Source organism: Rhamphochromis longiceps, linkage group LG20 (assembly GCF_057381845.1).
Source record: "Rhamphochromis longiceps isolate RC_006_pf linkage group LG20, R_longiceps_female_GT1.1, whole genome shotgun sequence".
NCBI classification, from domain to species: domain Eukaryota; kingdom Metazoa; phylum Chordata; class Actinopteri; order Cichliformes; family Cichlidae; genus Rhamphochromis; species Rhamphochromis longiceps.
This window is the reverse complement of record NC_140576.1, coordinates 28792232-28819111: the sequence shown is the minus strand read 5'-3', so window position 1 is coordinate 28819111 and position 26880 is coordinate 28792232. Positions and strand designations below refer to the sequence as shown.

At 39.5% G+C, this 26880-nt stretch overlaps 1 protein-coding gene across 1 annotated transcript; it reads left to right on the top strand.

Annotated features, from left to right (window-relative positions):
* The first annotated feature begins 1691 nt into the window (after positions 1-1691).
* On the top strand, positions 1692-14167 carry LOC146645554 (deoxynucleoside triphosphate triphosphohydrolase SAMHD1-like). Its single transcript, XM_085393572.1, has 16 exons — positions 1692-2050; positions 2175-2241; positions 3238-3310; positions 4576-4736; positions 5205-5320; positions 5555-5625; positions 6813-6971; positions 7736-7836; positions 7950-8058; positions 8155-8246; positions 8358-8473; positions 9209-9348; positions 10542-10637; positions 10826-10930; positions 11075-11212; positions 13299-14167. Exons 1-16 carry the CDS (start codon positions 1870-1872, stop codon positions 13440-13442), a joined length of 1869 nt encoding a protein of 622 aa, XP_085249698.1. The 5' UTR covers positions 1692-1869; the 3' UTR covers positions 13443-14167.
* Positions 14168-26880: the final 12713 nt, after the last annotated feature.

Genomic DNA, 26880 nt, shown 5'->3' with positions numbered 1-26880 from the left:
TTGTTATTATTATTATTATTTCAAATGTGCAAAAAATAGTTTAGTTATGGCCCCCTTTTTTAAATGGACCTTTTGGTGTGCATTTGTGAGAGGTCACCAGATTTACAGGGGAAAAGGAATAAAAAAATTACTTGTTTTTCAATACAGTTGTGTGGGTTTGAAATTGATCATGATCTGCTGCTTACTGGCTTCAAAAAAAATATCTGGCCCAGATAAATTCCTCGGTTTGAAAATCTGGCCCAACTAACTTCGTAGTTGAATAGCCATGCTCGCTTCATCGCAATTTGCTCCGCCCCCTACTTGTCATCCAAGTACTTGGCACGTGCATCAAGCTGTCTGCAAGTAGCGAGTTATAGACCGGAAGCAGAATGTGTTGCATATTTTTTAAATTCGTATCAAGATCTTCATTTATTTAATTATTAACCAATACTTTAGCAGTACTCTTTATAAGGGATTATTGATCTATAAAATTTAACAGGGAATTAGTGAGCGTATCAGAAAAACAGGAATAAAATTGTTGTTGTTTTTTCAGTCATCTTTAGTCATTGGATACTTTTATAATTCAACATCATAATCTTTGGTGTATAAGTGTCTGAGTTACGGGCTTCTGGTTTTGTTTTGTATTCAGAGTCTGCTGTCATAAAGACCCAGAACTTTATGGAAATACTTTTTGAGGTAAACACAGATATGTCAGGCTCAAAAGTGGCCCAAATGTGCCATTCCTATAAGTCAAACCTGACCCTGAGTGATATTCTCGATTCGGGTCAATATTAGGTCAGCTACAAGTCTGCCGTACAGTACAAGCCAGATGTCAGAGATATCAGGTGTTTTATAACATTTATCTCCGAAAGTTGATTCTGTTCATCTGGACGTAGCGTTTTGTGGGAGAAACGTTTCGTCACTCATCCAAGTGACTTCTTCAGTCTCAGCTGACTGCAGGTTTCCCCAATCTCAGTGGTTGTTGATCAATGGTCATGAGAATTTGCATAATTAAGATTAAGGAACTGACCTCCCAGCCCATTGTTCCTTCAGTGTGCTGGTTTCAGTCATTATGCAAATGTACTGTTTATAAGATTGGGGAAACCTACAGTCAGTTGAGACTGAAGAAGTCACTTGGATGAGTGATGAAACGCTACGTCCAGATGAACAGAATCAACTTTTGGAGATTTACTTACGTGGATGATTGAGCATACATCAAGACCTTCTAACATTTGGTTATAGCAGACCCAGATGGCACTTGCCATCACATATACCAAACCCAGTTCATAACTTCTGGGCCTCATGTGGAGAACACCATAGACTTTTAGCCCAAATAATAATTTAGCAGTGCCAATACTGATCAGTCAGTAATAAAAAATAGCCCAGATTAGATGGGGAATGGAAATGTGGAACGATAATAGTTTTGGGGGGATCTTTGCTTTTGCTTTTTGGTTATGCCACCCAAAAAGCAGGGCGTTAAGATGGGTTTTATGCTGCAATATCCCATTAAAATGGCATACTGAAAACATTATTTGGACACACAAATTTTGTTTTCACATGAAGAGCAATTTAAAAAAAATCACTATAGCTGAGCATAATATAATTTACCTTTAAGAGAAAACAATGAGTCATAACGTCTTGGTCGGTCAGCCATGTGAACAAAACAGTCTTATTTTGAAAGGAATCCCCGGAAGCGCTGTTAGTGTTTCGCTATGTTTTGTGGCTCCCTGGGGAAAGTCAAAACCCCGGCATTTTTCACTTCTCTCGTGTCTTCTCTGCACAGTTGTCAGATCAGCTGCAGTAGTCGACGGGAGAACGGCTATCGGCTATAATTTGTCGTGCTTTAACTTGCGCATCTAAAGCGAAAAGGTGCCAGTTTGTTAGCTCACCATGGAGAACCGAAAGCGACCATTAGCAGCGGTTTCAAGCCCAGACGATAGCTTCAAAACGCCGGAAAAGAAAGTGTCAGTGGTCCGGGTGTCGGATTCGGACTACACGCAGTGGGGAGTGGAGGAAATGTGCCGGTACCTGCGAAGAGAAGGTCTTGGAGAATGGGTGGACACATTCAAGGGTTGGTTTTCTGCTTTTGCTATCTTAAATTAGGCGCTCGAAGCTAAATGTTATTAGCGCTAATCTGCGGACTTCTGTTTTTATTGTAACATCTAAGCTAACATTGAAACTGTTGTGTTATACAGCACAAAAAATCACAGGTGTCGGGCTTCGGGATCTCAGGGATGCTGACCTGGAGAAGATTGGCGTAAAGTAAGTGCGTCCTCTGTAAAACTTGGGTTGGGCGTGTGGACTGGGGGAAGTCTGGTGTCCTGCCAAAAAGCAATTTCCGGTTTCTTTGCCAGAAAACGATTACCAATATTTAAACCACTGTAAACGACACGCTGAACTGTAAGCTGTCACATACATACGTACATAAATACATTTTGACTCAGAGAGAGCATCCCTGTCACAGGGTACAAGCTGACTTTTACATATCTTTCATGTCATTGAGATTTAAAATGTCTCTTTCAAAAGCGATCTGGCTGACAGGGCTGTATAAATTGCAAGAAATAAAACAAAGCACGTATATTAATATATTTAAAAGTACTGGGTTGGATTACCGTGTGGAACTTAAAGTAGGTACAGTAATTCAGTCATAACAAAACTTGCAAAAATGGTAATTTCAATATTTTCATATAACCCTTCGTAAATCTTCTTACTACAGCTATTTATCAATATAGTCAAAGTTATTGGACCTAAAACAAATGCATAGAAACATCAGCAATCAGTTTGTGTCACAGGTGGTTAACCCATTAAAGAGAGCAGCGCACACCTGTAGTGTCAAAGAAGGGCAATTTGGTGTGTATGTACAGCACCCATTTAAAAAAAACACCAGAGCCAGGCTCAGGGAGGAGCAGCCATTTGCTGCGGTATAACTAAGGTATGATTCAGGATCACCTGATCCAGGCAGAACTATGAGCTTTATCAAGTCTCATCTTAAAAGAAGAGACTGAGAAGAGTGTCTGTTTCCTGAACCCAAAGTGGAACTGGTTCCACAGGTGAGAACTCAAAAACTGAATTCCTAGCCTCCCGTTCTGCTTCTGTTTTCACAGCAACCTGGTGGACTAGTTTTTCAGCATCACTCTGACACAGAACGTTTCTAATTTTATCAATATTACGCAAGACATTTTATGCATCTCACCAGATATTCCTGCAACTTTTTCACTTTTATTTCTACCTCTTCTTTTTCTATTTTATTCTTCCAAGGTGTCTGGGTGACCGTCTGCGGATCCTAAACAGCCTCAGGAAGCTGTGGCAGATTGAAACTGAGCCAAGCAAGGTAACAGTTGTTTCACTGTTTTGTGCGCTTTCATCGCTGTGGAGATAAGTAACACACAATTTGGGAAACGGAAACGTGGAGCACTGCAACCCTGATTTGGATAAGCTGTTAGGAAATGTGGCATAACACCACAGTCTCTGAATGAAAGACATTCTCTGTCCTCACTGGCAGAAGGACCTACCTGATAGTTCTACTAAGAAAAATTTAGAACTTTTTAAATTAACCAAATTCCTGTCACTCTGCAGCCATATTGATAACACCTCTTTTGCCATTTTTTTCAGGCAGGAAATGTTAAGAATTAATTGCTGTATTTCAGTCATACCATAAAAGATTAAAATTGAAGATGTGTGCTGAAAACAGGGTTTCAGAAAGTCTTTTTGGTTCTGGAAATCATCTACATTTGGACTATATAAATATATCCATTGGTAATCATAAGGTTTTTTGTCTGATTGTTCACACTACAAATAAAATGTGACAGCAAACGCGCTCTAGTGTGAACCGTTCACGACCCTCAAAGCGGCCCGCATGCACAAAAGAAGACGTCACACACAACGTGTTCTGTTTACACCCAGACCAACAGTATTGTTTGACTGATGGCCCTTAATATAAAGACTTGTTTCAGACTTTACGTTTCCCAATTTTGCTTTAAGTTATAAAGTTATTTTGTTATTTACATATGGCCTAATAATCATCCTTATTGCTGTTTTAGAGGAGCGGTGCTTCAAAGGATAGTTGCAGATTTCTGTCAGAATCTGCAGATTATACAGTACAAATAAAATGTTCACGTTTCTCCAACGTTGTCTTCCCAACAGTTTCACTGACATCTACACTGGATGGCCAGGAAGCGTTCACAATGTCTTCTCCAGCGCTGATAATTGGCGTCTGTCTTGTGTCAGTGACGTAAAAGACGGATTTAATGGGACATGACAGTTCAAACAGCAGTCGCTTTCTAAAACATCAGATATGTATCAGATTCAGCACCACATACGAAAGTGACCCAGATCGGATTTGAAAATATCGGATTTGTGCTGTTCACACTGTCATACCATGATCGGATATGGGTCGCATAGGGTCAAAAAAAGTCGAATTTGATGCGCTTTCACCTGCAGTGTGAACGTAGCCAAAGAAATGTTTGCCAACATTTCCACTGAAGTGTAAACTGAGCATATTTGCACACTGCTGTGTTGAATATACTGTATGTACGGCCACATAAATGTCTTTTGTGGTGGTATACTCATACTGTCTGTTATTGTTTGTGCTTCCAGGTGTTTAACGATCCTATCCACGGGCATGTGGCGTTACACCCGCTTCTCATCAAAATCATCGACACACCTCAGTTCCAAAGATTGCGAAACATCAAGCAGCTAGGAGGGACCTACTTTGTCTTTCCCGGAGCGTCCCACAACCGATTTGAACATTCGCTTGGGTATGTTTTTAGTTCAACAGACTGTTTATTGAGAAGTGTTAAACTGATCTTGTTTTGCTGTTAACTACACATAAAGCTGTAAAATCATACCGAAGAGCATATCCTTCTCGCTAATATAATAGTATTAGAGTTTTATCACAGGTCACACAGAAAAATTAGCTCCAAGTTTATTTTACAGTGACAAACAACCTATTCAGCCCTGCCTGCCTCATGGCTAATAACAGCTTTCTGTTATACTGGCAAATATGGGTATGGCAGAAAATAAGTGGAATAACAACACACAAAGTCAACATTTCAATGACTGTGAAACATAGATGTGTCACACATTTTTAAACCTTGCCAACCTTCCAGATAAACTCATTGCTTGAAACACCTGAAATTGCTAAACTAAAAGTGAAATTTATCACATAATCAAGTTTCACTGTGTATGTTGTTTGAAATAAGCGATTTTGTTTTGTCCTGGCACAGTGTGGGTTACTTGGCTGGACGGCTTGTAAAAGCTCTAAACGAGAGGCAGCCGGAGCTCCTTATCTCTCGCAGAGACATCTTGTGCGTGCAGATCGCTGGGCTGTGCCACGACCTGGGTAAGTGGTGTTATAAACGAAACTTATTAAAACGTGTCACATGATACTGATGTAAATTAAAATGGACCAAAGGCAATTTGCTCAACCAATGCTGCGTTTACCGTGATTACTTACTGGGTCTCAGCACAAGTTAAAATAAAAGTGAAGCTGTGTTATTTTATTCTTATCATCTGTTTACCAGACCGCAGTGGAGCAAAGTTAACACAAACACATTATGTACTTTTCCCTTCCTAGGACATGGACCATTTTCCCACATGTTCGATGGTGTGTTCATCCCCAAAGCACGTCCTGGTATAACCTGGAAGGTACTGAACTCTGTGGCACAAATGTTAAATGAAAACAGCAGTTAAGGAGAACACACAAGGTCGCATACAGGGCAGTATCAGCCACACAGGGAGTCGCAGTAGTTCAGCACCACTTTATTCTGAGTAACCCAAAATAAAAATATATAATTACATATTTTTGTAGCTCCACTTTTTCTCAGTAGCAGCGTGGAGCCTCTCAATGTCCTCAGTTTCATTTTCCCTGAAACTACTCTTGCATTGTTGACATGTTGTTTTCTTGAGGTTTTAGCTGCTGCAGTGAGTCTTAATAAAACTGTTTGGCAAACAAAGAAATGAGAATCAGCACCAATGAGTCACATCTACAACCTACTTGCCAGAACTTGCATTTAAGCATGCAAGAAAAAATACTTTTTTTTTTTTTTTTCAAAAGCCATCATACTTGACCTGAAGTCCTGAAGCTAGTTATAATTTCTAAAGGAAATAATGTTTCTGTTTCTGAGTTGTTTAAAATTAGGAAGTTACTGCTTTAACAAGATGTTTTTAAAAATAAAACCACACTGGATCTGACTTTTTCCAGACAGATGATGACTACTGTCTGGAAAACAGGCAATCTTTGTTGTGGCTCTTTTGGGAAGTTACAGGAAAAGCCTCGAGTTGTCTAAGTCATCTCACTTTGGAGGATAATGAAGCTTGAGTGCTATTGTGTAAATAATTTCACTGCTACCTAAAGACATCCAGCTAATGTTAACATTTAATTGGTGATGTAGGCTTTTAAAATGCCTACCTGCTCAACTCCCTTCATTCTATCGATAGTTGAAACTGTTTTTTAAAATCAAATCATAGTTCTGAAAATTATTTCCACTTGACTTTACAGTGAAGATCAATTTGCAGCAGTTGCTGGCGATTTTTGTTTACAGAAGCTCTTTATTGGCAATTATAACAACTGCGGGTCAAGACCTAAGCACAAAGCATTATTTGATTTGAAACTTTCTCAGTTAATGGCAAAGATAGCGATTGTAGTGTTCAGACTGATAAGGAGAGCTGATAAGAACACTAAGCACACGGTCATTGTGTACGTTATGACCACAGGCATGCTGTCTGGCAAACGTGAGAGATAAGACGAGCTTTCACGGTTGTTTCCTGTCATGTTTATTCTGAAGTCAGCACTTTCAAGTCACTGATAGTTCAATCTACTGTGTATCTCCCAGCATGAGACTGCCTCTCTCTCCATGTTTGACTACCTGGTGGAGGCCAACGGGCTGAGGCCTGTGATGGAGGAGCACGGGCTGGTGCTGCCTGAGGACCTGGACTTCATTAAGGAGCAGATTGCTGGACCATTAGACAAAACAGCAGCTAAGGGCAAAAAGGTACCTATCAGTTATTCCTGAATGGAACATGTCAGTAACTTCAACGCTCCACTGTCGGATATGTGATTTCTGTATGAAGTAAACCAGGATTTAGAGCCCTGCTTTAAATCTACACTTTAGTCTGTATGTATATTTACACGCTGGTGTGTGTGTCTGCAATGCATTGTTATACCATCACAGGTGAAACTGTGTCTTTATGTTGAGACTTCTGTTAGAGTTTCTCTATATTGGGCACATCAGACTACAGTGTAGGCTGAAGGTTTAGACTAATCCAAAATCTTCAGGTTCAAAAAAACCTTGTTGAAGTTTAGTTTTTTATATTTAACCTTAACTTTTTTTTCTTAGATTCTTTAGATGAATTTACTTTGAAAATGTAATTATTGAAAGACAATTGGAAAGTCTCCTTTAGCATAAAGTGCAAGTTTATTAGGTTAACCATTAACCTGATTTGGTGCCATCACATTAATTGTGAACTTAAACAACTTTTATACTGTGTGTGTGTGTGTGTGTGTGTGTGTGTGTGTGTGTGTGTGTGTGTGTGTGTGTGTGTGTGTGTGTGTGTGTGTGTGTGTGTGTGTGTGTGTGTGTGTGTTTTTTTGTTTTCTTTCCCCTAATGTTTTCCTTTGGTTGTTTGTTGTTTTTTTTGTCTGCTTGTATATTTTTTTGCATTTGTTTTTGACACTATAAAAACCCAGCAGCTGGAAATTGAGGCAGATAACTGCCCTGTTTAATCACACTTCTGATATTATCAATCATCTCCACAGTGGCCGTATAAAGGCCGTCAAAAAGACAAGTCCTTCCTCTACGAAATCGTGGCCAACAAAAGGAATGGCATTGACGTAGATAAGTGGGACTATTTTGCAAGGTGGGGCTTATTGAGTTAGTGTTTTGTTTTAAAATGATTTCTTAGTTTGTATATTTTCTATTAGATTTAATTACCTATCTCCCTTATGTTTCTCTTTCTCCATCTTAACTCAGGGACTGTTACCACCTGGGCATCAATAACAACTTTGATTATAGCCGCTTCCTAAACTTTGCCAGGGTGTGTGAGGTAGACGGGCAGAAGCACATCTGCACTCGAGACAAGGTGCTAGATTTTGTTGCATCTGTTTGCTTACTTTAAGCAGCAGTTTGAGTTTTAAAAGATATTTGGTCACTAAAATACATCCACTCCCTTCAACAGGAAGTGGGAAATCTATATGACATGTTCCACACCAGGAACTGTCTTCACAGAAGAGCCTACCAGCACAAAGTGTGCAACATCATAGAGACTATGTGAGTAGCTGATCCCTCTAATAGTTTTGCTTTGCTTCATGCTTTATATTCTCTAACTGTACACAGCAAAATGTCCTCACATGTAAAAATCTGTTGGACATGTTTCTCCAGGATCACAGAGGCTTTTTTAAAAGCAGACCCACACCTTCAGTTTGAAGGTAAAGAAGGGAAGATGTTCACGCTCTCCACAGCCATTGATGACATGGTGGCCTACACCAAGCTGACAGGTGTGTATGAAGGGGTGTTGTTGGCTTATATTTGTAGTGCATCAGGACAAAAAACAAGGCGAGGTCAAGACTTCATCCCATCAAAAACTATCTGTATAAAAGAAAATTTAATTTCTTTTTCAGTCAAAACCTGTAACTTTCAAACTTGTGTTTCAAGTGACAGTATAGTAAAGGTGTTTATCGATATTGATAATCCAAGAAAATTCTGCTAAATTAAACATGATCAGTATTTATTACTTGTGCTTGTCATTACTTGTTAATAATCTGCAGAACTAGCTGGCTTCTTTTAAGTGTGCACCTGCAGGTTTAGTGACTACCAAGTTTTGGCAAACCCTCAGTAAATATTTTTATTCTCTCAGACAACCTTGATCTGTTTGTGCACTGTGTTAACTGCCTCTGTGATTAATGGTGAACTTGTGGAAATACCAGTTTGGTTTAAAGAACCTCGCTTTTAATATATGGAGAAAAAAAGAAACATTATGATTGGTGTTAAGGTACAATTTCTAATCAACTAATTAACTAACTAATAAACTCCAGCCACTTATGCACTAAAATACAGTTTGTGTTGTGCTTGTCAAGTAACTCAGATGAGTAGAAAAAGACTAATTTGTGTTTCTGTGATAATCGTGTGCATGAGAGATTGAACCGTAAAGCCACATTTTTATTGAAGGATCTTTTTAAATACTGACATTTTTGGTTCTTTATTTACCTGTACCCTCTTTGTTTGCCTGGTAGATAATGTGTTTGAACAAATACTCAACTCCTCCTCCCCCGAGCTTGCAGAGGCGAAACAGATCCTGCACAACATCGTCTGCCGGCGCCTCTACAAGTGTCTGGGCCAAACTACCTCAGAAACTTCCATACATGTCACCCAGGTATTTTTTTTTCTTAGAGGATTTCTTATAAAAGCAAAAGAATTAGCAACAAAGCATGCAAAAAATTAAAACAACTTTGCTCAATAAAATAATACATAACAAAATAGCTCAGAAAGGTTAAAGAATTGCCTTCAAAATTGAAAGTAAAATGCAAAAGATGGCAGGGGTGTTTGAGTAAATCAGAATCCCAGTAAAAAGGAGCAGGTTTAGCACGTTTATTGGCCCGACGAGGTTCTCCCACCTTTGTTTTCTCTCAACAAACAAATTTTATAATAGAAAAAAATATTGAAAATGACGCACTTGCTTTCAGTGTTATTTGTGATTGAGCTCCAGCCTCTACTCTACACACACGCAGAGGGATGAAAAGAGGCTGCATCCAAGTGAAGTAAAAGATGAGCTGAAGTTAGTAATTAATTAAACTCCTTGTGGTTAAAAAAGCCAAAAGACTTAATTTTAAGTTCAGACTGAGCTTAAATGTGGAGGAAGGTGATCTTTTCACTTGTTTCCATTGATAATGAGCATGTTCTGCAAAGCAACAGCACAAATGATGTAAGAAGACACTAAAACAACAACCGTGTATGCAGTTTGTAACAATCTTCCTACTTTGCAGACTAACAGCAGCCGTCTTTCTGTCTTATCACTGCAGCATGCAGGGAGAAAGCATGAACTCCTCCTAATTTAACTTCCTAATTATCTTTGCACTTTGAGATGATGATGATGGTGGTGATGAGGGGACATTATGTGTCCTGAAAGTAAAGACATAATGTTTCAGTTAATACTGAAATGAACGTAATCTGACAGCTGATAACGTGAGTTGCAGTCCGAGCTTTCCCGGTTGCTTGTTTTGTGCAATCAAGAAATAAAACAAAACAACAAAACACAGAGAGATTCTCTGTTCGCCAACGCATACAGAAAAGAAAATGATCAGTACTGAAGTTTCAGCCAAATGTTGACATTTTGCAGTTCGCTAATTAAAAAATGAAACGGAAAACTCTGCCTGTTATGTTTCTGCTGTTTTGCCAAATGGATTTGATATGAGAAATTGCTCATTCTGTGGTTCTATGTTTGTTAGTTGTTGTTTGTTTTTTTATTTACATGCTATATATAGAATTTCAGTTATTTATAATATGTAACAAAAAAAATATGATACAATGATATATCTGTTAACTCTGCAATTTCTTGTTGTTTACAAGGAGACGATCAAGAGCTTGGAAGCTGACCTGGCCCGATCCATCCCTCAGAGCGGCACCCAGGACGTCAATCTACAGCCAGAGGACTTCGTAGTTAGTGTGAGTTTTTAATTAATGTAAATATATTCATCATATAATTTGCTCATGGCCTTAAAACTGGGAGATTCTTTTTAATATGGATATGCTTTTGTTGCTTGTCATTGGATTTAGTTATATTTGGAGTCAGGGTGTTGCCTGTACTTTTGGGGCTTTAGGCTCTTCTCGATGTAATACTTTGTCTGTTTTAGGTTATTGTCATGGATTATGGGATGAAGGAGAAGAACCCCATCAACAATGTGCGTTTCTATTGCAAGAACGACATGACTAAAGCCATCCAGATACGCAAGAATCAGGTCAGAAGTAAAGCAAGATGCGAAAAATTCAATTTTTGAATATATGAGCACGTTTCCTTTGGTTTTTCATTTATTCTTCTTTTAAAAAAACAGTGTCTCTTTCCCTCTGCCTCTGTAATTTGTGGCTGCTGTTGTTCTTGTCAGGTGTCTAAACTTCTTCCAGAGCAGTTTGTTGAGCAGCTGATCAGGGTCTACTGTAAGAAGACAGATGATAAGACTTTGGAGGCTGCCAAGAAGCACTTTGTTCAGTGGTGCATGGACAGGAACTTCTCAAAGCCTCAGGTACTGTTTATCTGCTGCACTGTAAAGAATTGCAGTTGAATGCAGCGGCAGTGGTTAAAATATTGAATGGAGTCACATAATGAATAGGTCTGTGTTGTTACCTCTCTGCCACGCCTTGCAGCCTTGCAGTGGTAATGCAAGAGTCTATGTGGATTGCATGGGCTTAAGTGCTAATTGCTTTTATCCATATGTTATTATGTGTGGATAAAGGCATGTGTAACAGTTGTCCTCTCCTTGCTGCAGTCATACAGTTTATCTCCAAGTTTCAGCTGCAATTATCTGGTGCTTTAAATTCTAAAAAGAGGCCATTAGTAGCATGTTATATCTGCAGAGTGTGCAGGTAAGTTATGTTAGATTATTAGCTGATTCAGTCAAGCTATAATAGATGTTTTTAACATTTGTATCAAGTGTTTACATTCACAGAGCTTTATACGTCCCACATAACTGTTTAGCTGCAACAGTGTGCTTTTTGTTTTCTGGCTTTGGGACACTGATCCAGCTCTGCACCCTCTCCAGGAAACTTGGAGAGGCATGTTCTTTGTGGACTTGGAAAAGGCTTGGTGTATCCTCCCACAGTGTGCCCTGTGGGAGTGTATATCGGGCCCATAAGGGCACAAGACTTGTTCACTGAGGGCGTAGAACTCTGTCAGACCTTCTTTTTGTCACATATTCTGTTCATCGCTCTTATGGACAGAATTTCTTGGCTGTGCCTAGAAAGTGTGTCCATAAAACACTGGAAAGCTTTCCAGTGTGGTGGCCTCAGGATGGAAGTCAGAGAGCTGCTTCTCTACTCCTCCATGACAAAAGGAGCCAATTAAAAAATAAAATTGTACACAGAACTTTTAAAAGACTGTGTGGTTTGCTTTTAGGTTAGATATAATGCCACTTCTGTTTTTTAACATAATGAACATACAGCTCATTGGCATTCGTGTTTACGAAGTATTATGTATGAATTTGAAACCGATATGCTGTTAAATCCGGAATAAGTAGCATCACTTAACAGTCGAACTCCCTCTCGTGACTTGCATATCGTTCCTTCCACTGCAGCTGGCAGCTCCTCATACACTGTACCAATAGCAAACAAAAGCCCTTTTCATGAAGGATTATTATTTCCAGGGTTGGTCATGTGACTTAGAAATGTTTTGTCACATATTTGAGCTTGTGATTCCTGTAAAAAAACAAAAACAAAAAAAGTCTCCATGCTTTGAAAGGACCAAAACCTCAATTTGCATCCTGAATATTTTCCAAAAACCAATATATTCTAAAACAAACTCCCTAATTTTGTTATTCAATATACTCAAAATGGTGATAAAGACAATCTGAAACCTTGTGGAGGGAAAACAAAGAGCACAAATAGCTGAGATGCCATCTGTGAGTTATATGGTTGGGAATTTGTGGTGCAGTTTGTACAGAAGAAGTAACAAACATGTAAATAAGGCTAAACCTGGTGACGAAATGATGAAGAGCTTGGATTTAGCAGCTAAAAAGCCAAATATACAGACAAAAAAAATCGAGTAGAAATGTAAATACTGAGTTTACACTTGCCACGTGGCCAGAAACTGCACTATAGAGGATCTATAAAACTGCTCTGTGACTGCTAGATGATTTAGTAATCAGCTGTTTTCTAAGCAGCAGGCTGAAGTAAATAAAAGGTGCTCACAGCTGGCTCAGACCCTGAACAACCAGGCAAACATCTCCCCATATTAGAAAGGACATAGAGGGTAAACACTAATCTTTTGTTGCTGAAGAGAAAGCAACTGTTTGACAGCACTTCCACTGACTAACAGCAGAGAGACATTTTCTCTGTGCATTAAAGGAAGTGACAGATCGAGATATTTTAGTTTTACTTTACATCTAGTATCAGTACTAATCATATAGAACATGCTCTGAGGCCTTGTTACTTTAGCATTTTTGCATAATTTAAAAAGGCATAAGTTGCTTGCTGCTCCTGTCTTTTGCTTAAAGACTGTAAGTCAATGTCCTAGAAAGGAAGAATTGTCTTCCAGATCCTTCAATTCCTGCAATCACTTGTTTATTTCCACCACTTGTCTCAACATCAGTATCTTTTGTTTCTGTTCTCACGCAGGATGGAGACATAATAGCCCCAGAGCTGACTCCTCTGAAACCCAGCTGGTCGAACATCAACGAGGATAGTGAAGAGGGCGCATCCACAGAAGCAAACTGTGTCAATTTAAATGGAAAAAAGACGGCCAAAACGAAGCTTTTCTAGTGAGAGAGGGAGATTTTACATATGGAGAAAGATCAGATGAAACAGTGTGCTATATTTTTCTGTGAGGAGTGTGCTGATGAACACAGCAAGTTGTTTTATATCAAAAAGGTTTAAAATATTCAAAAAGAGAAGAAGCATAGATGTCTTTCAGAACTTCTCAGGGTTTTTTGTTTGTTTGTTTTTTGGTTCGGTTTTGTTTGTGAATATGGTTTTAATTTAGACTTCTCTGGGGGGGAAATGTCTTATCATGTCATTAGATACCAAATGATGAATCAGGTCAGTTCAAATGTTACACAGACTACATTTCAGGGCAGTATATCTTATAGCTGGGATTTAGGTATTTTATTCAGCTTCAGCTAAAGTTTGAGGCTGTTTTCAGAACTCAGGCTTTCACGCACAAAATGTTACATATGAATCTGTGATGATATTTAAAGTGAGCATTTGCTTTTACTCTTGGGGTGGTTTGGAGAGTTGGTTTGACTTTTGTTTTGTGGTGTTTTATTTATTCTCCTTATTGTATCTCAGATTGCTCACTGTCATCTTCACCTCAAAGTTCAGTGAGACATTTTATTGGTAATGTGTTTGGGACGCCTTTTAAAATGATTCTTCTCTTGCCACGATATGGGGCATCATCATCAGATTTTTGCTGTGTTTAAAAATACATGTATTTTTAAAACAATCAAAATGATGGAGATAATCCTGTCAGAATAAATACTTTCATTCAACCATGTCCTTCTGTATGAAATTTTTATTGAACAGTAGAGGGCAGCATGCTCCCAGTCATGGCAAGGCAAGGAGTTTAATAAGTAAATGGCAATTTTGTGGTGTGATGGATCCAGCTCAGTGTATGAGCATGCAAATCACATGTCAGATGGCTGGAGTGCAGCACCTGGGTTCAACTTCTCTCTCTATCCACACCCGTCTGTTTATTGACTAAAATTAAAGAAATAATAATTATATTTCCATACACATAGAAGCTTTATATTGTATTGAATTGAGTGCTGACTTGTGGATGTGGCAAAAATTTTTTGCAATACATATGTAAATGTCAGGTGTGTTGTTTTTTTTTGTTTTTTTAAAAAAACTTAGCCCAAACTGCAAAACATTTTAAGCCAAGAGTAACAAGTTAATATTTACCAATAAAAGCAGAATAAATGTTTAAGGAAGTCTAATGTTCCCATAACTAAACTAGGTTTTGTTTGCTGTCATATCTTCCTATCTCACAATAATTTAAAAAAATGTCTTTTATACATAAATTTAGTAGTCTAAAGCAGTGTAAGCATGGTAACTTAAGGAGGAACTTTATACATGTAGAACACCTTTGTGAGGAGCACGCTACAAACACTTTAGACATCATCAGTACTCCCAAGATCAGTACACACCTGTGTTTTTGTTTTTGTATTTTAAATTATACAGTAGACCAAATATGACAGAATTTTTCATTCATTTACAGAATTATAGTTTTTCAGATATTTCATTGCAAGCACAGCAAGGTCTGCAGTTTTTCAGTGTCGCTAAACAGATTTTGTTCTGAATAAAACAAACATGGTAAGACAGCTGTATCAATAGATAGCTAGATAGACCAACTTAATACTTTGCTGAATAGTGAAAAAGTGGACTTTCTCAAAATAAATGTTGTATACATCCAACAAGTTTAAACATGATTCTTGAAAATTATTGGCACATAGTTCTAAAATGTATTTACAAACGTTTTAAATGGATTTTTTGCAAAGTTTATCTGAGTCTTGTCAAAAATGTACATTTAATGTTATAGTGTGGGTTGTTTTAGGGTTTTTTTAATCCACTGAGTCGTTTTATTTCTTTCTGATAGCGGATCATATCCCGTCCATGGTCCTCCGAAGAATAATAGTAAAAATAGAAGAAGAAAAGTGCTTGACTCGTGCATTCAGTAACGGGTCACTGACTGTTTTGATTACACAGCCAATAATATTGCAGTCATATGATCTTTGTGGTGGCCTCAGGGTCGGCAGCACATCATGGGTTGTGATATTTGCGGCTTCAAGATGAACCCATTTTATCGCCGTCTTCTATAAATCACGAGATAATCTAAGATTATCCGCCTTTAAGCAGGTGACTGTTTTGACCCAAATTTAAGAATGGTTCATCGTCTGAGTTATCCAAACGTTTTTTGATGTAACAAAAGTTTTTCACTGATGTAACAAAGAATGTTCCAGGTTTATTGTTGTATTTATAATAGTCATGTTTCAGTTGTTTTCATAAGAATTCTTTTTAAAATAATGAATCTGAAAATTATTTAAAATTAAATTAAAGTAGTTGTTTTGACGTGTCATTAGTTTCTGTGAAAGATTCTCTTTAAAAAGAAGAGAAGTATTATAGCGCCATCTGGTGGGTTGTTTATGGACCCATCTGCTGTTGAGAGTAATCGAAATAGAGAAGTGAATGAATTGAGGTATTCATTATATTCTAAAACAAAGTGACTGATTTATTATTGAGGAAAAATATCTGCAAAAGAATGAATCAATCATGAAAAGTCTTTCTTTGCGTGCTGTCAAATATGAAGTTCAAAATCTTCTGTCTTTCTTTTTTATCTCTTTAGATTGACATTTTGTTCTTCATATGATAATTTTGGAATTTGATCAGTTGTTTTGTTTCTTAAATAATTTTTGTTTGCTATGGTACAGTTAGTGCCAATAATGCAGCGGTCCCCAACCTTTTTTGCACCACGGACCGGTTTATGCCCAACAATATTTTCACGGACCGGCCTTTAAGGTGTCGCGGATAAATACAACAAAATAAAACTAGTACCGGTACCGAAAAAAAGAAGATTTATTCATAACACACGTGAAAAGACCCAGGAAAACCGAGTTAACGATAAAAACGATAAAAAAAAAAAAAAATGGCGCTGAAAACCGATAAAAACCCTGAAAATCATACATTTCACACCTGAGCCTCAACTCTCGCGACCCGGTACCAAACGACTCACGGACAGGTACCGGTCCGAGGCCCGGGGGTTGGGGACCGCTGCAATAATGGATGTATTTAAACTGATAAATCTACCTTATGAGTCAGGATTAGTTTAGGTTTCAGTCAGTGTAATCTTCTGATCGATCTGTACAGATATACCTCTTTGCCTTAAGTTATAGCAGGAAGGAAACTATTAATAATACACTGTGGAGTCTATTGTTTAATCTATTGTCACTGGGGTTTGGTAAATGACTTTGTAGTGGATATTTATTAGAATTGAACTGGTTTAGGTAAATAAATATTTTGTAAGATTTTAACCAGGAAGCCCAGTCCTCCTCATGAAATAACAGCTACTAATATCAGCTGCTAAATAAGATGTTAAGCATGGAGAAAGACTTGGATTTATTAAAGAGTTCTAAAAAGGGTTTATGAAATAAGTTGTCTGACAATAACTGAGGAAAAAAAATTCTTGCAAATTTATTAAAAGTAAAAAGCAAAAATATAACATATTTATAAGCTTAGCAAACCTAATTTCAGACAGTTTCTCCCATTTGTCTTTGCACAACCTTTCGGTTCAATGCTCACTGCATCCACTTGTATTAAACTGTGTTGAACACAAGAGGGAATCATACACTCATCTTTGGCGGCTGATCAGGAAATGCTGCTGAACTTCTTTCAATATAAACAATAATCATTTGATACAAAATACACAACACTTACCAAAACTCTGTGTTTGTTTGTTTTTCACATTTTAGAAATATGGGGACTAAATGTCTCTAAATATTTGTATTTCATGTAGGAAAGAAGCACTTTTGTTCTTTGTGCCAGAAAAAAGTAAACGATTGATTTGAATTCAAAACTTTACTGATTCACTAAATATCATTTCAGTCATAGTCAGTCTGGGGTCTGACTGTGATTGACTAAAACATCATTTTTGTAATCTTTTTCTTTTTTTAACTACCTGAACAACTGGTGCAACAGTAATTGATTAAAAAACAACAACAAGGGATGAGCCCCTGTTACTCAACCAGGAAGGTTATCTCACAGGATGTATGCAGAAACACCCGCCCTGATGCACCATGGGCACTCTTCCACATCCTGTGGCACTGCGGCAGGCAAAGAGTATCTGCCACACACACTCACACTGTGCACCGGCAGGACCAAGGCCAACTGCCTGCTAGTATTTTTATAATCTTCATCCTCTCTGACCTGTTGCACCCCTCCTGGCGCCACTGGTCTCAGCCCTTCCCCTGTGATGCCTCAGCTTTACACACATGCACACACATACACACACATGCTCCTGTACACTCAGCAGTCACTCCATGTATAATTGAGAACAGCTGTTGCAAGGTGCCTCTTCCCTTGACCCTATACCCTTCCCTCACCCTGCTGCTGCTGCTGCACTTGCCTTTCTGACTTAAAGCTATTCCAAAGCCCTCCTCCCCTCCCTTTCCTTTCTCTTGCCTTACTCACCCTCCTCCTATCCCCCCCCCCCACATGCCTCCGAGTGTGTTTACTATCAGTTGTTGTGCTGATTGATAAATTGGTGTGATTTTGTTTTTGTTCTGCTCTTTTGTTTTTGTCTTCTCTCATTGATGATGCCTCTCAAGGAAAAAAATGTTGTTGTTTTTTTTAGCTGAAGTTGAATCCCGAAACAGATTTTTTAAAAATTTAAGAGAAGACATTCAATCCACACATTGTAATAGCCGTTTAGAGTCACGGCAGATGATCTCTCAAAGCAAACTTTTCTGAGGCTCATCTGCAAGGTGGATCTATAACCCTCAGCTTCTCTTTGATTTTTTACTAATTTCAGCCCAGTTTAAGTTTAAATTGGTGAAAAGGCTAGCACACAAACAGCAACACTGTACAGACATTAAATATAATCTGTAGCTTTTTTTAATAACAAGTAATTTAACTTAATTTTTAAGCACTTTTTTTTTTTTTTAAAAATTCATCTCGTGGCAGATTTAGATTATTTTTTAAGGTTTTGGCAATTCTTTGATTAAATGATAACTAAATAATTACTTTTAATTTCTGGACATTTCTGAGGACTATGCAAAACATAATCAGAAGTAACTTTTTCTTATGAAGATGTAAAGATTTTTCTTTACTTTTTGACAACTTCACATGAAACAGTCACTTTATTTACAAAGTTTTGGCAAACAAAACTCCAGTTAAAGTAATCCTTCCTGTTTGATAGATATCCACTGGATTGAGGTATGTTAGGGAGGTGAGATGTAACTGGCCCACTGGTGACGGCGAACTGCTGCACTGGGTCTGGAATGTGTGGATTTTTGGCAGAGGAATGAAAGAGGCAAGTGGAGGAAGGAGGGTGAGGAGAGGGCAGTAGGAACAGACATGTCAGACTCTCTTTTCCAGCTGGTCGTGAGGGGTCAAACTGTGCGAGGATGTGTGCATGTCATGGCCTCTCATTAGGGGGTGAGACGCTGCGGCTCCAGACCCCCATGGTAGGATTGCTGGGTGAGTCTGCGGTGATCCTGCCACTTTGATGCCCCTGACCCCCACACCCCCCGCCAGGAGGTTAATGAGCCTCAGTGAGCTCCTAAACTATGCTGTTATTGTGTGTAGCTGTGGGTGTCTGTGTTGTTAGATTTGAGCTGCAAAGACCCTCCATAGTTTGCAGTGGTTAGATCACATGACCGGGTTGCATATGTTTGGTTGTGAAGCAGGATGTTAGAATCATTTCCAAACAGCTAAAGTAGCACCTGCTCCCCGTGGCGGCGCCATCCGAAGTATCGCATTCTCGTATCGCATTCTCGTATCGCATTCTCGTATCGCATTCTCGTATCGCATTCTCGTATCGCCCATTTAGTTGTATTTGTTGTCTGTAAGCTGCTGTATGTGTCACTGCAATCAATAATCACCATCTTCTAATTTGTTTTTCATCAGCATTTTGGCCATCATTGGACTTGAACACATGGAGTATGCATGGTTAACAAGCATTAGAAATAAAAAGTATAAAAAACTCAAATCATTTTTTTCTCTTTTGTGCTGCCAGTTTAAAGTAAAAGGCTTTTTCTCATATCTTTTGACACAAACATGTTCCAAACCAGTCATATAGAAAGTGAAATCATTTCCTGATGAGAGCACAATGGTAAGTATGGCAGTGTTATCACACCTGCAGTGTGTGCACAGATCACTCTTTTTTCACCTGCAGATGGTTGAACCTTTTTCAGAGCCACAAAATGCACCTGTTTGGTTTTCAAGCTAAAATAAAACAAACCTGCAGTTTGCCGTTTGTCTTCTCCCCTGTTCACGTTGCCTCACCATTAGGCTGCTCAACAGAATGAAGTCTGCTGTTTTGTGTACTGCCTCAACATTGGTGATTACTGACCATAATTGCCGGTCTTACTTGACTATTTTCCCATTTGTGTTTTCCTCTAACCCCTTGAAAATTGACCCCGGCATTACTTCACATTGCTGAGCAGGCACTGAGACGTAAATGTGTTGTTAAGGGCGGGGCAGAGCGAGCCCCAGCCTGCAGAGGGAAGGCACGGGAGTCCAAAACAGGTGCTCATGTTCCCTTTTTCTTTTTTTTCTCTCCTTTCTTTTCATCGTTCGTTCTCTTTCCTTCTTTCTTCTCTCCACACCTGTTGAAGTGTGAAGAATCATGCTGTTTTATCCAAGCAGCTTCAGCCAAGCAAAGCTATGCCAAAAACAGTGGGAGTCTGTGGGTAATTACTTAACTAGTATGTTTTATCTCCTCTGCCTCCTCCCCCCTTGTCTTCCTACCTAATTCCCACATTTTATATCAGGTGTTACTTCTGGGCTGATGAGTTGTGTGTCTTTTAGCAGGTCATGCCAAAAAGGGGGAGGGATGGGGCAACATGTTTGTGAGAGTGCAAATGGGAAACCCCCAATAAGTAAGAAAGGTTACATGGATAAGAACGAAACAGAACGCAACCTGTTACGTTACACCTGTGCCATCTGCTCAGAGCTCAGCACTGTGCACTCTTACTGCAGTAGAAACCAAAGTGGCAGCAGAGACCTTCAGTGATTTGATTGTAATGTGACTGATGTCTCCAGAGGCAGTGGCGGGGGGGGGGGTCTCTCAGGTGGAGCACCTTATGGGGCCCACAGAAAGCCCTCTGGCTTCTGTCTGTTGTCCCACAACAGGGGATCAAGATTTACCCAGCTGTTTGGGATCTGTGGTTATGCTTGACGAATGAAAGTTGACTCTAGGTGCAAAGCCCAACTGATGAACACTACTGTCTGCTGAAAACTATATAAATGTCTTGAGATTATTGGGGGTTTTATCAGGAGCGTGTGTGAGGAGATCTGTTAAAGAAGAATAAGATAACACCACATAAATAAATGATCAGCAGCCCTCACCAAACAAAGAAGGTCCAAGAAGAGTACAAGAGATGCACGATAACTTTTTTTGTGTAACATATGTGTATGATGTACACACCTGTTCATTAGAGTGTCTGGAGATCAGCAGCTGGTTTTCGTACCTGCAAGTGTAACCTGTGGATGTGTTAGAGAAAGAGGTCAGGAAAGGTAAAGACTTTGACAAGACAAAAGATTCAGCTCAGACAGAAAAATACAAGTGAACTTTGACAGAAGGTTTAGTCTAAATGTGTCTAATTTTCACTGACAATACATCTGTCTGCAGAGTTTTCTGCAGTCTGAACCTGATATCAAAGCTTTGCCCTGAACCAAATGAACAACAAAAGAATAAAGAAAAATTAAATGGGAAGAAAAATTATTAAGGTTGTTTTTGTTTTCATTTTCTATAATCATCAAGTGACGTGTGACACACATTTTAATTAAATTGCACACCTCTGGTTCTCAGCTTAGAAAACGAGAACATCTTTATTGTCACACAAGATGACAATAAAGACCAAGGTGAGCACATTATCTACCCCGTTGACTCTCGTTGACTGTGCTACGCACATTGTTTATTGGATGACCATGGACGTTTATTTCAGCGACCTCTTATTTGATTATAAATTAGACATTTCCTGCAGACACAACCATTTTGCATTGTTTTGTTTTTTCCCTTGCAGTTTCCTTGCACATGTTCTCATTGTTTTCCTTCACGCTGGCTTGAACAGACCAGTGAAATCAGGTGGAAGCTGACGTTGTTGCTGTAAGTAAATAGCACAGTTAAATTAGAAGTTAGAAGAATTAGTGTGACAATATCACTCACTTTTAATGTCTCTATATTAATATGGCCACTCTTCAGGAAATGATTGTGATGGAAAAAGAAGGTATGTATTTATACTTGATGACTAATCGTGAATACATGAAATAAAATATTGACAGTGCTATCAGTTTTATACTTTTATTTTAAGAATGATTTCCTTAAGGATGCTTCGGCAGTACTAATGTTTAAAACCAATGAGTTCTGCAGCCTGAAGACTGCAGCTAACCAGTATGTGGGAGCTAAATAATGTGGTACCAGGACGTGTTTATTGTGCTGCATGGACTCACAGCGGAGCAAATTACATATTGTACACTGAAATAAAGCTTTACAAATAAAATCAAATTATCCAACCACAAGTCACCCAAAGTCAATCATTAAATGAAACACGAACTCACACTACTGAGGGCTAAATACAACAACTTTTTGCATATAATGAAAAGTTTCAGTTTCTATAATAATACCTGAATGTAACTGCACATTCAACTATAAGTTATAAGTTAATTTTTACAATATGGCGATTCAGATGAGACAATGTGTAATTTAAGTTTGTAGAAACCGTTTGAAATAAATATGTTTACTGTAACTCTACAACCAAATTGACATTTATGCTTTCTGCGCTGATTTTCTTCTACAGGTGAGAAAAATAACTGCACCTAGTATTTGTTTCACTGATTAAATAACTGTGTTAAATCTAACGGTGGATGTTAAAGTGGCGTCATTGCAGTGAAAACTGACTTGGTCACATCTGGAAAGGCTTTGTGTGGAGCCTCTAGTTTCAAATGCTGCATTTTGTGTGTGTTTGGGTGGCACTGGGAGGCTGTCATGTGTGAATCCTTTCAGCATTCTCCACAGGGGTGTTGTTTTCTTTGGGTTTCAAAAAAACAAGCTCTCGGGTAATGATTTCAGCGTGGGGTTTTTTTTCTTTGTGCTACCAAAAGTTCTGCCTCATTCAGTGCAACGTATCAGGTGCAAATCTTCCATTAAAGTGCTGCGGCATCCAGCAATGTGGCGTGTTCAATCGATAAACCGACGGTGCGTGTCAGATGATGTGCTGTATGTGTGTGTTCGGGCACATGTGCGTGCATGCATGCCACCCTGTGCTCCTGTCATCTGTTTGGCCCCTCTAGCTGGTAATCTGAGCATAGAGATTAGAAAGAAAAACACCACAGAAGAATGTCTTTGGTTGAGCCAACGAAGAATTTACAATGGCCTTCAGGCTGCTTTGACCTGTCCCTGCCTTTCTCTTGCTGACTCTTTCTCTCACACACACAAACACACATAAAAATAACAGAAGAAAATATCAACCTGCACCCTTTTTCAGTTTATCAATTATTAAAACATTTATTTCACCAACTTCAAATTAGGCCAAACAACACATTCGTTTGAAAAATAAAAAAATATTAGAAACATTATCTCATTTATCTGGCAGCAAACCAAATGTTAGCTCTCAGGGTAAACTCTAATTATCCTTTAAAAATATAATAATATGCACTTGTATTGAAGCTGTAATATCAATTAACAATCTGGGTAATCATTTCATTAAATTGCCTGTCTTTTCTCTTTTGATGCTGACGATTATTTACAGTTTATATGAACTTAACAGTGCTATCATTCCTTTTCCCTTCTCTATTGTTCACAGGGGCTGAAGCATCTTAAGGAATAGGTTGCAGTAATGTCACCATGTGGGTAGACATGACAACATGTAACATGTTGTAGGGCAGAAAGGGAGCTTGAGGTCGATGCGTTGGTGGAGTTCTAGTTTCAGTGGGACAGCTGCTTCAGTGCCCAGGTCAAACTGGACACCAGACCGTCTGACCTGATTCCTCTCACTCCGTCACAGCCCAGCAACCTGCCTTCCTCATAGACAAGCCACAGCCGGTGTGTGTGTGTGTGTGTGTGTGTGTGTGTGTGTGTGTGTGTGTGTGTGTGTGTGTGTGTGTGTGTGTGTGTGTAACACAGGCAAAAAGGAGGTCTTTGCCCCGACGAAGGGGACAGGTGTTAGGGACAGGAGGTGCCGTGTGGCCCGGGGGTGTGGTCAGGTGGTGACACACCTGTCCCCCCTTGCACAGGCGGGTCTAGTTACACACAAATACACGCTGACTCGCATGCAGACGACTCACATCAGCCAGACCATGTGTTCTGACATGCACCATTAGACCATCTACCCGCTGATGCCATCTGGGATTGATGACAAACCTGGTGCGCCATAGAAAGCAGTAGATATGTTACGCAAAGCTTTGCGTGGATATTTGGTTACCATGAAAAATGTGCATGACAAAGAGAGAGAGACAGCTTATAGAAAGTTTGTCTGGATGTGATAGATAATTTTTCCAAATATACTGTGGCTTAAGTTCCCCTGTGTAATGTGGCTCAGAAAATCAGTGTTGACTCTGTTGATGAACTTAGGAAGATGGCAAACCAGTGAAATGAGGAGGTTAACTCCCTACATCCAAAATGTTTAACGGCTAGTACTTGACTAACTAAGAATATCATCACAGCAGAGGCTGATTTATTCTCCTCTGAGTTCGTCTGAGAGCTAATGTAGCCTCAAGCCCTTGTGATTTTTTTTTTTTTTTTGCTTTTGCAGACTTGTCATCTTAAGCTGAAATGTACGCTGACTCAAGTTACAAAGTTGAAGCAATTTATTGGATTTCACTCAGCTTCCCCTGGAGCCATTAAATGTGTTATACAGCTTCTTTTTACATACACTATTGTCATCCTTAAAAGCTGTAAACAGACTTCAATTCCAGATTTTGGACCCTTAAGGTGCACCGTTGCTACATGTCCCTCTGTGCTTTCCATTTAAAAGAGTGTAAGTGGACACCAGTGTGTGTGGCACATGCGGCATTTCTGTAAAACCTTGGAGATGGGGAGATAGGCGTCTGGCCCTGGGGTGTGGATTTCAGGCAGGTGCATGTGCCTGCCCTGCGGCTCCTCAAGGGACAGGACAGGACGGGACAAAACGAAGAGGAGGAGGAGGAGAAGAGGGGAGGCAATCTGCAGTAACACACACAAACCCCAGATCCTCACTCAAAGGCTGTCCCCCACCCATCTTGTCCTCCCTGCCCAGAGCCCCTCCTTCCTTCGCTCCCCACCATATCCTTCATTGACTGGAATGTGCTTGGACAATAGAACTGTCCTGGTCCTTCGGCTGGTGCCCACCCACTCCACGCCGGGCCCACACAGGCCCTGACAAGAGGACAAAAGTGCACCTTGCACTTCTCAGCACTACCAGCAGCACCCTGGGGGCGAATACCTGAATACCTGAGGTAAAGAAAAGGAGACAGGCGGGCAAGAAAGAATGAAACAACATGAGGAGAGAGAGGGGAGAAGGATGAATTTTTAAAAAACAAAAACAAAATAATACTCAGCGCAAGATAATTTTCACTCTCAGCTGCCAAATGAAACACAGACTCCTGGAGAGATCCAAGCAAAACACAAGAGAGGTATTGCAGTTTTAATATCCTCCCCCTCATTAGTCATTATGTTGCTCATGCTTATATATTATATCCATTTTGATACCTGCTTTCTTGGCAATATCTCACCCAGAAAGTGTTTGATCCTGCTCTTCCTCCAGTACTCCTTTATTCCCTCATGTCACGACTTGCTGGCCCCTGCCTAGCTTGTCCTGCGTGTGGTTTGCTCACAATCAACCCTTACACTCCTTTTCTTGCATCACAGTTAGTCCTAACTGGCTCACAGCTGAAATACACACCAATGCCACTGGCAGAGCAGCAGATTGGTGATTTAACTGTTGAGCTTCGAACAACTTTTCTCACCAAATTGAAGCTTCACAGCCTCTCCTTTCATTCCCTCCTCCTGTCTCTGGGCGAAGGCGTGCTAATCAGTGAAGTGAAGTGTGCTAAGCCTCAGTCACATTACCGCTGATGAAACCGTAATCACTTTTCCACCGCACGGCAAATGTATGTGAGGTCATGATACTGAAAAAGTAAAGCAACTTTTAATAGAATACGCAGTCGCTTCACCTCTGGCAATACTTCATCAGTGCTTCTGCTCTTTGCCCAAGTAAGAACTTCATGAAGCATACTGTATGCAAAACCTCTCCTCCACCATTTCCTAAACCATGCTGCTCCCTTTGCACATGCATTACAATACCTACAGGTAGTGTGCAGTTGCAAAAGGTTAACAGATAAAATAACGTCAAATAAAGGTGCACATAAGACAACTTCAACATGAATATCTGTTGGTAGACACTGAGCATCTGCAGCCAAAACTACTCTGATCCACTGGGGCAAAGACACAGGATCTCAGGGGGTTTCCTGTGGTTGCACTGGGATGTTGGCAGCAAGCTCTTTGGGATAGAGCCTCCGTGAATCGGGAATATTCCACCATCTTGAGGGATTGTTGATCAGATTTTGATGTGGGGAGTCTGGGCTCTTTTTTTCCCCCCTCCAGCTGTTCTTGAGCACTCTTTATGTGTGGCAGGGAGTCTTGTCCTGCTGTTGACTACAGGGTTTTGCATGGCGGTCTTTAACAATGTTAACGTGGGTGGTACATGTCACGTACACGTGAATTCTGAAGATCACTGCAGATCATTGCACTGTGACGAGATGAAGAATGTCTCTCATTTCACCAGCCATGTTGTGGCTCATTAACAGACCTGTTTGAATCTAAATCTAACTTGAATCTAAGTTGAATCTAAAGGAATTTTGTCCTAACATATTGGTATGTTTTAACAATTACATAATCATCTATTTATTTTTGTTTATTCTGACGAGAGATATTTGCATCCATACTACCCCTGTATTCTCTTGCCCCATATTCCCATGTAACTAAAGATTAGTAGTTCTTTAACTGTTTATGAGCAGTAGAAACATTCATGTAGAGAGCTCTGCAGGACACAAAGTTGGAAACTTCTGTTAAGCACAAAGTATCTCATTTGTTTACGCTCTTGTTTCTTTATGGCTCATCCTCTACCCTCTGACCCTGTGGGACAGAGTGTCTGTGTTTAGGAGGAAAGCACTGGCCACATAACACTGATACACTCACACACTCACACACACACACACACACACACCACTGAAAGGGGACAGCAGGAGTGCGGAGGTGGGCAGGAAATGGCGTGTACCCCCTCCTGCAGGCCATATCCTGTCCTTGGGTAAAACTGGTTTATTTGTGCAGAGATCTGAGCTCTGCGTGCGCATGTCTCACATAGTTGAATGTGGATGTCTTCGGAGAGGTAATGAAAAACAAGAATTTAAAACAAACAGAGTTGGAACAAGAAATTATTTCTTTGGACTCGGCACAGGAATAAAAAATAAATTTAAAAAAAAGATCTGCACGTGATTTGCACATTGATTG

Excerpts from the sequence above, each read along its gene's own strand:
- LOC146645554 (XM_085393572.1), top strand. The coding sequence starts at position 1,870 with ATGGAGAACCGAAAGCGACCATTAGCAGCGGTTTCAAGCCCAGACGAT. Across the intron at positions 2,051-2,174 it reads ATGGGTGGACACATTCAAGG|CACAAAAAATCACAGGTGTC; the intron begins GTTGGTTTTCTG and ends TGTGTTATACAG. Across the intron at positions 8,059-8,154 it reads ACATCTGCACTCGAGACAAG|GAAGTGGGAAATCTATATGA; the intron begins GTGCTAGATTTT and ends TCCCTTCAACAG.